General features: G+C 35.6%; 4 protein-coding genes across 5 annotated transcripts; 3 read left to right on the plus strand and 1 right to left on the minus strand.

Annotated features, from left to right (window-relative positions):
- Positions 1-362: 362 nt before the first annotated feature.
- LOC103828387 lies at positions 363-2,816 on the minus strand. Its single transcript, XM_009103993.3, has one exon. The coding sequence runs from the start codon at positions 1,519-1,521 to the stop codon at positions 601-603; it is 921 nt and encodes a 306-aa protein (XP_009102241.2). The 5' UTR covers positions 1,522-2,816; the 3' UTR covers positions 363-600.
- Positions 2,817-3,072: 256 nt separating this feature from the next.
- LOC117126515 lies at positions 3,073-6,780 on the plus strand. Its single transcript, XM_033274753.1, has 2 exons — positions 3,073-4,381; positions 4,471-6,780. The coding sequence occupies exons 1-2, from the start codon at positions 3,530-3,532 to the stop codon at positions 4,963-4,965; spliced, it is 1,347 nt and encodes a 448-aa protein (XP_033130644.1). The 5' UTR covers positions 3,073-3,529; the 3' UTR covers positions 4,966-6,780.
- Positions 4,988-9,331, plus strand: LOC117126511. Of its 2 annotated transcripts, XM_033274747.1 has the most exons (17): positions 4,988-5,113; positions 5,199-5,246; positions 5,324-5,392; positions 5,481-5,555; positions 5,652-5,720; positions 5,788-5,937; positions 6,028-6,099; positions 6,178-6,249; positions 6,316-6,450; positions 6,550-6,618; positions 6,712-6,798; positions 6,876-7,235; positions 7,319-7,747; positions 7,883-8,136; positions 8,224-8,305; positions 8,430-8,814; positions 8,911-9,331. In XM_033274747.1, the coding sequence occupies exons 1-17, from the start codon at positions 5,000-5,002 to the stop codon at positions 9,174-9,176; spliced, it is 2,736 nt and encodes a 911-aa protein (XP_033130638.1). In that variant the 5' UTR covers positions 4,988-4,999; the 3' UTR covers positions 9,177-9,331. The 2 variants fall into 2 exon arrangements, with proteins under 2 accessions (XP_033130638.1, XP_033130639.1); XM_033274748.1 differs by lacking the exons at positions 5,788-5,937; positions 6,028-6,099; positions 6,178-6,249.
- Positions 9,332-9,604: 273 nt separating this feature from the next.
- LOC117126513 lies at positions 9,605-13,442 on the plus strand. The gene is made up of 10 exons (XM_033274751.1): positions 9,605-11,110; positions 11,193-11,606; positions 11,737-11,820; positions 11,901-12,005; positions 12,087-12,185; positions 12,267-12,716; positions 12,791-12,847; positions 12,918-12,998; positions 13,073-13,129; positions 13,221-13,442. Exons 1-10 carry the CDS (start codon positions 10,235-10,237, stop codon positions 13,440-13,442), a joined length of 2,445 nt encoding a protein of 814 aa, XP_033130642.1. The 5' UTR covers positions 9,605-10,234.
- The last annotated feature ends 1,148 nt before the right edge of the window (positions 13,443-14,590 follow it).

The raw sequence follows: 14,590 nt of genomic DNA on the forward strand, positions 1-14,590 counted from the left end.
CTTACTAACCTATCATTGGTTTTAAGAATATTTGAATCGTCAAGGAGCAACCATTTATGTCTTCATGAGTGTTTAGATGAGTGGGTATAGGGAAGGGTATTGACTATATATCGAAAACCCCTTGTCAACACTTTGCTTTACAAGAGTTTAAGGTTGCATTCAATTCGATAGGAGATGATGAAATGATTTTTAGTGCTGAAACTATATTAATATAGTGTGTTTTTGACACTATAATAGTACTATAGAATATTACATTGGTTGTTCTGTTTCGGTCTGGTTTCCCAGACCACATCAAATTTGAGTAATAGAACAGCCGTTTGAAGAAAAAAAATAAATAATAGTACTATAGGTTGGATATGCCATAAAAGAACAAAGTACTATAAAATACAGTTGAGTCATATTTTAATGAGAGAAGATAACAATTATCCGCCCAAGTACCGTACATTCAACCATATTCACAGCATAGATAATGAAAGGCTAAAAAGGAGAAACATGCATTTTATTTAGATAAATTAAATAAGTTGGGAAGCCACTAAACAAAAGAACTCCTAAGCAGGCTCTTTCTTTACCATCACAATGGTATGAAAGCTTCGCTGTCACTTACTCCATCGTCTCCAGTTTGATCTTCTTAGATCCACCATGTATATTGTTGCTTAGTTTGTGATATTTTTTTTTAATCCTTGCACGATACCTCTCATCTCTTTCTTTTTTCGTCTCATTCTTGTAATGCGATGACATATGTGCAGCAAATTTCTGTGAAGTGTTAAACACACCTTTGCACTTGGGACATGTATATGGACCATATTTCTCATATGGCAAACTATGTGTCCGACCATCATATTGAACATCTTCACTTATACCGTCTTCATCAGAATTGTAATTATCATGAGATTTGTTTGGTTTAGGGCTTTTCCTTGACGACTGACCTTCTTGGAGAACATGTAGGTCATGGTTGTACTTTGATGACGAAGAAAACATGTCCAGATGCTGACGATAAGGAGAGTCTTGGTGAGGAATGGCATAAACAGGTTTAGGGTTCAAGATCCCACAGTTTTTATCAAGAAAGGTTGGACGATAAGATGTAGGACGATTCCACATATTGGTTTTAAAATCCATGTCATGTTGGACACGTGCAATATCATTTTGGATATTGTAAATTTGATTGCTAGGAACAATTGCAGAAAACCTATTTGTAATTGTTTGGGTGAAAGAGACTTGAGAATATTGAGGATTATTTGTAATAGGAAAACAATTAGCACCAAGAACAGAATCACTTTCACTCCTCATATGATAATTCATATATGAATTGTTCAATCCAAAAGAAGATGAAGAGACATGTGAATTTTGGTAGCAAGAAAAAGAGGGAGAAGAAGAGAATAAACCTCTATGGTTCATGTGATCAGAGGTAGTGACCATCGATCGAGTTGTTTTGGAATTATGATTCCTGAAGTTGGGAGCAAAACCATGATAGTTTGTAGTATCATCCCCATAAGAGCTGAATCTGTTTGGGTTTGAAGACATTTTGAAAGATAGATAGTATTTTACATGGGTTGCTTATGCATCCTTTTATAAAGCCTCCATTAAAAAAAAAAAAGCTAAAAAAGATTCATAAGAAAATTTAGTTTAAAATATGAAAGGAAAAATATCTACTCTAAATTATAAGTCAAATAAAAATCCTGAATTTCTTATTTAGTTTTCCAAAAATGTCTCTATTTATATGATAATATATGGATACAATAAAAAGTTGATTTGTTGTCATTTACATAGATTCGATAGTTAGTCTAGAAGGTAGATGATATCCAATCTAGATTTTCTGTGTCAACATTTTAATGTTATTCTTTAGGATGGATATACATTCCGGTGCGTGATTGACGTTTTCTTATAAATTTTACTTTTTGTGGTATATATAGTGGCGATTCTGCTGACCAAAAAATATAATGGTGATTCTATAAAATGATTATATACATATATGATAATATACTTCTGAAAATATAATCACCATTATATATTCCATTAAATCTTTTTGTTAATGAAATTTCATATATGACCTAAAGTTTGTATGTTTTGTTTATATGAGATAATAGTTAAACATAGTATTACAATCTGGTGTTTTACATTGTGTAAATTTATAACACTTTTTTTTAATGTTTTGTTCGACGTAGTTCTTGTATAATGGTTTATGTTTCTTAAGTAATTTACTTTATCAGCATATAATGAATATCAATATTTTCTTCCATATTTGGTACACAAGCTTCATAATTTAAAATAATTAAACAGACAAACATCATTATTTTCAAAAACAAATTCAAGATAGTTTTAATTTCAACATTTATTCAGTATTCCTGATATTATGTAAATTTAATAAAAACTTAAACAAATCTTAAGTTTGTATTAAAATTATTTACAATAGTATTTACTAAATTCAAATGAATATGTATATATTTTAAGTTTATATTTTTTTTAATATCGAAAATATTAAATCCCAAATAATTAAAGAGAAATTCCCTAATATAGCACTAATTTTTTTTTATCACAAATAAAGCATACAAGGATTAAAATTACCAAAATATGTTTCATTAAATAGATTAAATACACTTATATTCATATGGTTAACTAATTAAGATATAGAATATAGATTTGAGGGGTGGAGTTTATAATTTAAAAAAAATTACAATTAATAATTTAAAAATAGTTTCAAAGATAATTTTTAGATTTTAAATAAAATTTTGAGAAATAAAAATTCGTTTTTTTTGAATTTTTTTATATATATTTATTTTCATTTCAGTAATAATATATCTATATATATTTATATATCTATAAAATAAGAATATAAGATTTTTTCTTACCTTTTTTAAAGAAATATATTTTGGTAGGGCGTTTTATTTTGGGCAATTGTCAATAATAGCACCTTTTGAAGTTTTCCTTCCCAAACTAGCACTCAGGATCAGAAGTCACAAAAATAGGTTTCATTAAAGGGGTAATTTACCTTTATACCCTTTGTTATAAGAATAGAAAAAAAAACATTTCATTTCATTCGTTCGCGAATCGTGTCGTCTCCTCTCGGGAATCTTCAAACCCTCACCGGCACTGTCGTCTCCGACTCGGGAATCGTCGTCTCCGGCTCGGGAATCATCTTCTCCGACTCGGGAATCGTCGTCTCCGGCTCGGGAATCATCTTCTCCGACTCGGGAATCGAAGTCTCCGGCTCGGGAATCATCTTCTCCGGCTCGCTAATCGTCTTCTCCGGCTCGCTAATCATCTTCTCCGGCTCGATAATCATCTTCTCCGGCTATCTAATCATCAGCGTCACACTCTCTACTCTCAAAATCGGTAACTTTTTAAAATTAGGGTTTTTGAATTAAAATTTGGGAAGCTTGCGTTTTGATTTTGATTTGTGTGTTACTCGTTCTTATTAACAAGCGAAGCAAATGAAGACTTTTGTGTTGTTTTGTATTTGTGTTATTTCAGGAAAGCCTTCCAGAAAAGTTTGAAATTTTTTTTTTCCTTGTTTACGCAGGATAGAAACAAGATGGGAGATTCAGTACCTCTAAAACTAGCACTGCCAGAGCTGAAGTATCCTATTGGTTCACAGCCAAAAGAAAAGTCAGCAATCAACCAATACTCTGGTTCAGATTATATCTCTATTGTCAAAAGCATCCTAAAACCAGATGAGATGATAAGAGTCCGAGGATCATTTCTGGGACCTGTAATGAAGCTCAGTGAGAGAGGATTGAAGTTATCAGCAAAGATAGTCTACGCCATTCTCACTAGAAGCATCGTTTCTGTCAAGGAGAATGAAGCCTGGTTCCATTTCGGTGCGCAGCCAATGAGGTTCTCTATAAGAGAATTTCATATGATGACAGGCTTGAAATGTAGTGGTGCATTAGAAGGACCACGAAGGGAAACCGAGAGATTTAATTGGGAATTGCTAAAGGGGCGTAGTCATAAGTTAAGTGACGTGGTGGACCAGCTCAGAAACACAAGAGAAGATGCTTCTGAGGAGAGAATATGCCTCGCAATGCTCATCCTGGTAGAGAGCATATTATTGCGGAAGAGCAAAGGAGGGAGTTTTCCTTTTGAATATGCGAAAAATGCACAGGATATGACATATCCATGGGGAAAAGAGGCTTACATTGTGCTCCTGAAGTCAATTCAAAACGCTGTCGCGAATCATTTGGAGAATAAATCCAAATTTGAGTTGCAAGGTTATCCTCTAGTATTCCTTCTTTGGATACTAGAGTCGATTCCTTTGCTAAGGAATAAGTTCAGTAAGTGTGTACCAACAGTTGAGGTTCCTGGGCCGACTTACTTGTGTGAAAAATACACTGAGATAGAGAATCCATCACTTGATAGGGTTTTACAGGTTGAAGCTGATACAAAGGTAAGCTTTTCCAAGTATATGTTTCTCAGTTTATTTGGCTTCTTCTTTTTAATATGTTTCTCATTGGTCTTTTTTTGAAATATTCTCAGCTGAAGGTCCATTGCATACTACCTTCTATTCCTCATGATCCAGAAGATGATATCACCATTGAAGACAAATATAGTGACGAGTTGGAAACAGTGAAAGATGTAACAAAGAAAGGGTACAAGATTACAGCCGATGACTGGGAAAATAGGTGTGTAGACACATTTGACACATTGGATGCTCTTATTCAAATGATGGCAAATAAGGAGACTGGCCAAGCTTCTACTCCGATTGATGAGGATTCAGTAAATGAAAAAGTGAACAGGATCATCACGGTAATGGAGGAGAATCTGAAGAGCATGAAGGATCGAATGTCATTACTGGAAGAAGAAAACATACATCTTAGAGCTCGTGTGTCAGAGTTGGAAGGAAACAGCAATGTTTTTCCCACTAACGTGACACAAAAGGTAAATTCTCAAAACATCTTCTTTTACATTTGCATTTTCAAGTATTTTTTGGAAGATCTTGTACATATTCTTGAATGCCTTCCTAATATTTGACAAACAGCGATCCAGTGGGACACCTTTATCTCCAATGTCTCACACGCAACCATCCAGTGGGACACCTTTATCTCCAATGTCTCACACGCAACCATCGAGTGAGACACCTTTATCTCCAATGTCTCAACAGCCTAATTTGACACATGAGGTATGTAACCAATAAATATTGTTGAGTTTTGAAGTAATATTTGGAAAGCTTTTGTACTTCTTGAATGCATTCCTGATTTTTGCAGGAGACAATGATTGAATCAGCTGCATCTCCAAAGTCTCAACAAAATGAGGTATATGCTCAAAAATTTTTAAGAAAATATTTGGAAATTCTTGTACAAAATCCTGAATGCCTTCCTGATTTTTGCAGGATTACACGCAATCATCGAGTGAGACGCCTTTATCTCCAATGTCTCAACAGCCTAATTTGACAAATGAGGTATGTAACCAATAAAATATTGTTGAGTTTTGAAGTAATATTTGGAAGCTTTTGTACATATTCTAGAATGCATTCTTGATTTTTGCAGGACACAATGAATGAATCAGATGATGAAACTCCTGCCCTTGATACTCAAGTATTCTCTCCTAATCTGACAAAAGAGGTATATGCTCAATGATATTGTTTTCACAGTTGGAGTTTACAAATTAGTTTTGGGTGATTTTTTTTTACATATAAAGGCTTTTCTGATTTTTGACAGAAAGAAACAGAAACGTCTACCGGTGAGAGGCCATCCAATCCTAATCAAGATGGAAAACCAGATGATGAGGTAATATTTATTCTAGAAATTATAGTTGAATGTATTCATGATGGCCATTCCTGATATTTTTTTGCAGATTGTGAGAGAGAAATTAACAAGTGAGTCACCTGCTAGTCAGAGTCAAGTTTTGCAGAAAGAAACAGTAGAAATGAATGAGACACCTTCTTCTCCAATAGCTCCAAAGAGTATTGAAACTCCCGTTTATACTCCAAGTCAGACTCAGCAGGTACATGGTCAAAAAAAATCTTGGATTTTTAAGTTAATGTTTGAAAGCTTTAGAACGTACTCTGGATTGACTTCGTGATAATTTTTACAGATTGAGAGAGAGCCATCGGATGACACGCCTGCCCTTGATACTCAAGTTTTTACTCCTAATCTGACAAAAGAGGTATATGCTCAATGACAGTTGGAGTTTACAATTAGTTTTGGGTGATTTACATATATAGACCTTTCTAATTTTTGGCAGAGGGAAACACAAACCTCTACTGATGAAACGCCACCCAAAACTAATCAAGGAGAAGGAAAACCAGATGATGAGGTAATATTTACTCTAGAAATTATAATTGAATGTATTCATGATGGCCTTTCCTGATATTTTTTGCAGATTGTGATTGAGTCACCTGCTGCTCAGACTCAAGTTTTGCAAAAAGAAACACTGGAAATGAATGAGACACCTTCTTCTCCAATATCTCCAAAGAGTATTGAGGCTCAAGTTTTTACTCCAATTCAGAAACAGCAGGTAAATGTTCAAAAAATCTTGGAGATTTCAAGTAATGTTTGAAAGCTTTTGTACGTGTTTTTGATCCCCTACCTGACTTTTTTTTGTTTTTTTTTGCAGACGGTAACAGAGGAAACGTATGAGGCTACACAGCCATTGACTGAGATCATTTCAGCAAACAATAAAAAGGTAAGCATAGAAATGTCTTTCATAAGTACAACTTGAATTTTAAATTGTAGAAACTTCTTCATAACTACCTCTTTTATTTTACTGTTATTACAGGAGGATACACATGCTGTGCATTACAGACCTTCCTCTCCATTGTCTTCACTAATTGCACTAGTTATTGAAGAAAATAAGAATGCTTTGGTAAGAAGAAATATTTAAAATGTTTAGGTAATATTTTTCTATTCAACTAACTCTTACCATTTACTTTTGTCTTATAGAGTGAGACAGAAACTGCGACCCAATATTTTTCTACAAGTGAAGGAGAGCATTCACAATCAAGCAGAAAGAATCAAGCGGAAGAATATCTCAAGGATACTACAGAACCTACTACTGAGCTAGTTTCCACAGATGTTTCGAAGACACAGCCTCTTACTCCGCAAACACAGCACCTTCAGACAAGTGAGGGAGATCAATCCGATGAGACACCATCAGAGCAGAATCAAGCAGAAGAAAATCTCAAGGATACTACAGAACCTACTACTGAGCTAGTTTCCACATATGTTTCGAAGATGCCGCCTATTACTCAGCAAACAGAGCATCTTCAGACAAGTGCTATAGATTTTTCAGAAAAAAACGAGGTATGCATCGAGTATATTTGATCTTTAATTATTATTCTAACAATTTAAAACCGCTGATGTTACTGAATCTTCATTTTTAATAGGTTGAAGTAAGCAGGCTTCTAGCTCACTTTCAAATAGGCGCAGAGGTTGAAATTTTGTCTACTGATGACGAAATATGGTATCCAGGAAAGGTTGTTGATCTTAAACTGTGTGAAGGACTAGAGGAGCTGACAGTTGAGTACACGACACTCTTCACAGACCAACATAGACTTCAGAAACTTCAGGATACTATCACGGCTGACAAAATACGTCCTGCAACACCAACTAGTGACCAAAAATCCTTTGAGATGATGGATAAGGTAGAAGCCTTCTACAACAATGGCTGGAGCAGCGGACAAATTAGCATGGTACTTGGTGATAACACATACTCGGTGTGTCTCTATACTTCTATGGAAACTATTCTATTCAAACATTCAGATTTGCGAATTCATAGAGAATGGAAAGATGGAGTCTGGAAGATGGCAGATAAGGTAAATCATAACTAGAATTATACTTCACGTGAATTGTTTGATATACATACATTTTAGTTTCAGGAATGGTTTCCAGAAATTCCGATTGCAACAAATTTGATAATATTTTGCTTGGTGTCTATTGTTTGATTAAAGGTGAAGCCTGATAAGAAAAGGAAAGCTGCTGCCTCATCACAAAATTCAGGAATGGATAATGTTTTCCTAAGAAGGAGCGAGAGGGTGCCTAAACGATCTAGAGACACAAAAACTCCATTCAAGTCTGACAGAAATCCGGCTTTAACTGTAATACCTGAGATTATACCTGCAGTTGATCCGTTTTCAACTCCTGCGGAACATAAGCTTTCAAGGCTTCAAAATTGGATGACATTAAAGCCCGGCATGCATGAAACGTAAGCATGTTTCTGTCCTTGTCTATATATTCTTATATTTATGTATAAGAGGTTTGGTAATTCCTTTGAATCTTTAATCGACTGCAGGTCCCTATCAATCAATGATAATAAGATAAGGAAATCTTTCTTTCAAAGCATGGAAAATGCAAAAAAGGACCTTAAGAAAGAGGTAATTTGTTTACATATGTTCTTGCCTTGAGCTTTTTTTTTAAAAAAAAATTCAGGAAGGATTTGTTTAGTTTCAGGAAATTATATAGTAACAAATTAGATAATGTTTGCCTTTTTTTTTGCAGCACATTGATGGAGCCTTTGCAATGCTAAATTGCAGAAGAAATGAGAATGCTGCTTGGTTCCACAACTACAAGATTCCAAAGGCGTGCTTCCTACCTATGGAGTTCTTGCATTGCTTGCTCTCTGATGATTTGGCTTACAAGAAAGAAAAGGTCAAAGGTAAAAAGATTTTCAACGATTTATTTAAAGATACTGTGAGAGGGAAGGTATATCCAGAGAAGACATGGGGAGAAGATGTTGATGTTGTGTATGGGATTACTCTTGGAAAAAAAAGCAATGTCTGGATTGGGATGGAAATTCATTTGAAGAAGAAAAGAATCACAGTATATGATTGTTTTCAAAAGGAAAGCAACAGCATTGATATTCCTCAAGTGAAAAAGTTGGCAGGTATGTATAAACAATCTGTATTTGATGTATTCATCTGTTTCTTGGTTTGAAATATTCAACTGATTCTATCTTGATATTGATTTTTAAATATGACAGTGTTGATTTCTAATCTGCTGGTGGAATCTTCTGGTGATGAGGTAGATAAGGTGAAGATGATTCCATTTGAGATTGAGCAGGCACAAGGTTTACCCAAGACAAAACATCCTTTCAACTGTGGGATATTTCTTGTCAAGATTCTGGAGTGCCAGTCATTGAAGATAGGAGACATGACAAAGATTAATGATGACAATGCATTGGAGCTAAGGAGAACCTTGTCTTGTGAGATCTTCAACCAATTTGTGGATGAGAGCTTTGGGAAATGAGAATGATGCATGAAAACATTTTTTGTTTTAGTTAAGACTCGGTTTTAGTTATGACTGTTTATTTTGTTATGTTGTTGGCGTCTGGTTACATAAGAAAGATTGGAAGGATATCAAGTATTTTATTTGGGTATCATATATCTTGGAAGGTTAAAATATTGTTTCTGGATGGGTTTCCAGAAAAAAAGTTAAGTGTTTCAAATGTAAAAAAGAATGAAATGAGATTATATACTAAGGATTGGACATGTATATGGTAAGCTTAAAATTGTGATGTTTACAGACAACAAAAATTTAGAACCACAAAGGATCGAACCCAGAGGGAGAGAGTCTGCGTATTTGGATAGTGTGGGAGTTTAGCCACTAGGCCAAGAAGAATCATCTGTTATGGATTACATTTAATTTTATTTAACTCCAAACTGTAACACAAAAAGAATTAAAATAGATTTTGAATCCACCACATATCGAACCCGGGGATAGAGAGACTTTTGAGTTATAAAAAGCCTTGGTTTAACCGCTGGTCTGAGGAGAATCATCTGTTAAAGAATATTACATAAGCATACTTAACCCAATTAATATAGGATAGGTTTCCAAAACAATACATTTCGATTGAAAAAAAACAAAACTCTTGCCGTCTCAACACTCTCGCCGTTTCAAACTTCTCGAATCTCACTCGTCTCCGCCTCTCGAATCTCTCTCTCATCTCCATATCTCTCGATCTCCGACGAAAACCCATCTCCAGAACTCTCTCTCTCTCGATCTTTTACGCGAGCTCTCTCTATTCTCCGAGAAAAACCATTTCTAGAGCTCTATCTCTTGAAGGTATGTTGCAGATTCAACCTTATGTGTGTTTTCTTTCTGAGAGATTGGTCTCCTGGTTTTTGCTTGTGTATAGACTTGCTCGTTTTAACCTAATATGATTCGTAGAATTCTAGTTCATGTGAAAGCATGTGTATAGACTTCGGGAAGGATTTGTATTTTTTTCAGGAAACCCTTCCTGAAAATTGGATTTTAATTAATTTAGACAAATAAAATTTTTCTTGTTTACGCAGGATAGAAACAAGATGGGAGATCCATTACCATTAAGACTAGCACTGCCTGAGCTGAGGTATCCGATTGGATCAGAGCCAGAGAAGACGATATCGATAAACCAACACTCGATAGTTGCTTATATCAAAACTGTTAAGGAAATTCTAGGAAATGATGAGTTCAACAGAATAAGAGGGACGTTTTTGGGACCGGTGATCAAGCTTGGAGAGAGGTCTTTGAAATTATCAGCTAAGATAGTGCACGCAGTTCTCACCAAAAGCATCAAGACAGTGAAGAGACACGAAGCATGGTTCCATTTTGGTGCTCAGCCAATGAGGTTCTCTATAAGAGAATTCCACATGGTGACTGGTTTGAAATGTAGTGGTGAAGCAAGAGAACCACGAGAGGGAACCGAGAAATTTAAGTGGGACTTCCTAAAAGGGCGTACTCATACAGTAAAGGACGTGGAGAAGCAGCTCAGAAACACAAGAGAAGATGCTTCTGATGAGAGATTCTGCCTTGCAATGCTCCTCCTGATTGAGAGCATACTACTACAGAAGAGCCTTCTCGACGGTGGCACAACTTTTACTTTGGATTATGTGAAAATAGCGCAGGATATGGATGTCTTGATGACATACCCATGGGGGAGAACAGCTTATAATTTGCTGTTAAAATCACTTCAGAGAGCTGTCGACAAAAGCCTCGACAAAAACAATTATGATTTGCAAGGGTTCCCTATGGCATTTCTTATATGGATACTTGAGTCAGTACCTTTGCTACAGTATGCATTCAGTCAAGTTGTTCCTATTCTGAGCGTTCAACCGTCTACCCCAATATTTTTGTGTGAGAAGTACCTTCAAATAGCTTCTCCACAGCTGATAGATGTTCTCCTAATTGAAATCAAAGATCATGTAAGTTTTTACATTATTTTTTCTTGTTTCTGTTTTGCCTTATGATTCTCCATTTAAAAGCTAATTATTTTTATGGTTTCAGCTTAAGGTCACATGCATCCTACCTCCTATTTCTAATGATCCAGAAGATGATGTTTGCATGGAAGACGAAGCTAATAAAGATCTGGATGACATGGCCGATTTATCCAAGAGAGGTTATAAGTTTAAAATTAGAGATTGGCGAAACATGTCAGTAGACCTATACGGTGCTAATGAAGAAATAAGAAGAGCATCTTTACTGTTTGGGAATGGAGGGATGAGTCAAGCTTCTACTTCGTATCAGGAGGAGTCTTTGGAATCAAAGATCAACAGAATCAGCGAGATGGTGGGAGATAATTTAAGGATCATGAACGATCGTTTGTGTTTGATTGAAAAAGACAGGAAACAGATTAAAGAACGTGTGACAAACCTAGAGAAACTACAAAGAGTTACTTCATATGAAACTCCAAACAATGAGGTAACTTTTTTTTCGGAAATTAAAATTAATGTTTATCTAGTTCTTGATTCAGTTTTGAGTTGTCAAGTAATTTTGGAAGATGTTATACATATTTAGGCTTGCCTTCCTAATTTTTGTTGTACTTGCACAGACTGACACAACTCCATTTCATGAGACGGCTTCCAGACAAGGTGAAGCCAATGCAGATCAAGCAGATGAACAACTTAACAATGAGGCAAGTATAATTTTGAAAACTGTTGGTATTTATAAAATTATGAATTTGGTACGTGTTCATAATCCCATTCCTGACATCAGGATACACGAGAGCCTATGAATGAGATCACGAAAGAGACACCTGGTTCTCCAATAGCTCAACAGAATATTGAGACTCCAGTCCTTACTCCAATTCAGACGCAGCAGGTACCTTCTTTAAAAAATTGGACTTTTCAAGTAATTTTTGGAAGCCCTTGTACGTGTTCATTCAACCATTCCTGAATTCAGGAGACTCACGAGCTTATGAATGAGATCATTTCACCAAACATTTCCGACACACAGCCAAATACCCGAGCTCGCAGAAATCTTTTAACAGAGCAAAATAAGGTATTACTTTCATTAAAACCTTTAATAAATACTCAGCAACTATCAAAATGACTGGATATCCTTGAATCTAAACCATCACAGGATGTAGAAAGCAGAGTTCAAAATCCCTTTGAGATCGGAGCAAATGTGGAGATTTCATCACAAGATGACAATACTTGTCATAAATGGTATCCAGGAAATGTGTTGGCAACATATTTGGTTGATGGGGTTGAGATGGTGAAAGTTGAGTACTTCGTCCCGTCTCTGGACGAAAAGAAGAGGAAAAGGAGTGTTGAGACACGTGTATCAATTGACAGAATACGTCCTCAACCACCACCTGAGAGATCTGGAGCGAAGAAAAGTTATGAGCTAATGCAGGACGTGGAGGCGTTCGACAATGGTGCCTGGTGCGCTGGAAAAGTTAAAGTCATTTTGTTTGATGGCTCGTGTTTTGTCTCTTTGAACAATTCTAAAGAACAAATTTACTTCCACCATTCTGAGATGCGAAAACCAAGAAAATGGGTAGATGGTGTTTGGGAGATGACAAAAAAGGTAAAACAAATGCCTTGGATCACTTGAATTGAAAAATAATGTCATTTGTTTAATATCTCGGTATTGATTTTCAGATGGAAGAAGAGCAGACGCAGAGTGTGAATCCAAGTGAAGGAGATGGTGATAAAAAGGTATGAAATATTTATACATCATACTAGGAATTAAGATATAAATGTATCTGAATTTTTGTCATTCAAAAAGGGGAAGGCGAAGGCTGTCGCTTGTAAGAAAAATGAAGCAGCTGGTCCATCAGAAGATGGTGTTGGGAAAATGGCAAAAGAGGTAATAAAAATGAATAAGATCCACTTGAATTGAAGTTCAGGTCAATAGTTTGATATATCGGTTTTGTTTCACAGATAGAAGTAAAGCAGGGTAAGAGTGTGAAACCAAGTCAAGACGATCATGCAAAAAAGGTATAAAAAATATTTTTACTTCATATTAGGAAGGCATTCAAGTATAAAGATAAAAACGATCCTGAATTTTTGTCTTTATTTTTAATTAAAGGGGAAGCCACATGTTGGTAAGAAGAAGAAAGCAAATGCTCAGCCAGTAGATTTGCTTCCTTTTCTACAGCGAGAAGAGAAGAGGCCAATACGACCTAGAAACCCTCCTATACCTGTAACACCTGAGGTAATCCTTCCAATTGATCCATTTGTGACACCTGAATTTCCTCGGTTTTCAAGGCTTACACACTGGATGGATCTACGGGGCATATATCGTGTGTAAGCAACTTTTGTCCTCGCATAAATATTCCTAATTTATTTTGTAAAAGTTTCGATTGATACTAGTTAATTTTATCAACTACAGACCGTTTTATATCAATGGAAAGAAATTGAAAAAGAGTTCTTTCAAAAAATGGACGATGCAGAAAACAATCTCAACAAAGAGGTAATCAACACTCTGTTCTGTCTTCTATTTGATTGTGTGATATGTTTAGGAAGAGGTTGAGTTGAGCTATGCTAGATGTCCATGTTATAGCAGTTCTATATGAAGTTTCTAACTATATTGTTACATTGGCAGCACATAAATGTTGCATTTGAAATGCTAAATTGTAAGAGGGTTGAGCAAGGTGCTTGGTTCCGCAACAACAATCTTCCACCAGCATGCTTTGTACCAGTCAAATTCTTAGAAGTGGTTGGGTACGCTTATGAATCTGTCAGGAAGCCACATAAGAAAAAAAAAGTTATTGGAGGGCTGTGTAGGCGAACTTGTGAAAGGTTTAATACATCCAAAGAAGGTATGGCTGGAAGATGTTGATGTTATATATGGTGTCATTGAAGATAAGTTGAGCTGTCACTATATTGGGGTGGAGATACAATTGATGGACAACACAATCACACTCTCCATTGTGGTCTTCCAAAAGCAAATATCAAACGTGCTCTTAATCAAATCCAAGAACTGGCAGGTAAAAATATTAGCTAATTTAGAAAATAAAAGTTTGTCACTTGCTGCTTGTGATTGTGATGCATTTTTACATATTCATTTTGTTGTCTGTTGGTGATTGATTTAATATTTTGGGTATTTTATGACAGTGTTGATTAGTGCCATAAAGATGGAACTTCTTGGTGAAGAGGTTAATTTCGAAGATATCAGTCCATTTGAAGTTAAGTTTGCAGAAGGGCTTCCAAAGACAAAATTTCCATACAACTGTGGTATTTTTGTTGTGAAGATGCTGGAATGCAGGTCACTGGGATTGAAGAGCATGGCTAATATAAATGATGAAACTGCGATGGACTTACGAAGCAAGCTATGTTGTGAGATCTTCGACCAGTTTATGGATAAAGATTTCCAGGAAGGTCAAAGGAAGTGAAAATGTCATATTTGTTCTGTTTTCTACAACTGTTTTTCTACTTTGATATTAATTATCCCTAACG

This window comes from Brassica rapa, chromosome A07 (genome assembly GCF_000309985.2).
Source record: "Brassica rapa cultivar Chiifu-401-42 chromosome A07, CAAS_Brap_v3.01, whole genome shotgun sequence".
Classification (NCBI taxonomy): domain Eukaryota; kingdom Viridiplantae; phylum Streptophyta; class Magnoliopsida; order Brassicales; family Brassicaceae; genus Brassica; species Brassica rapa.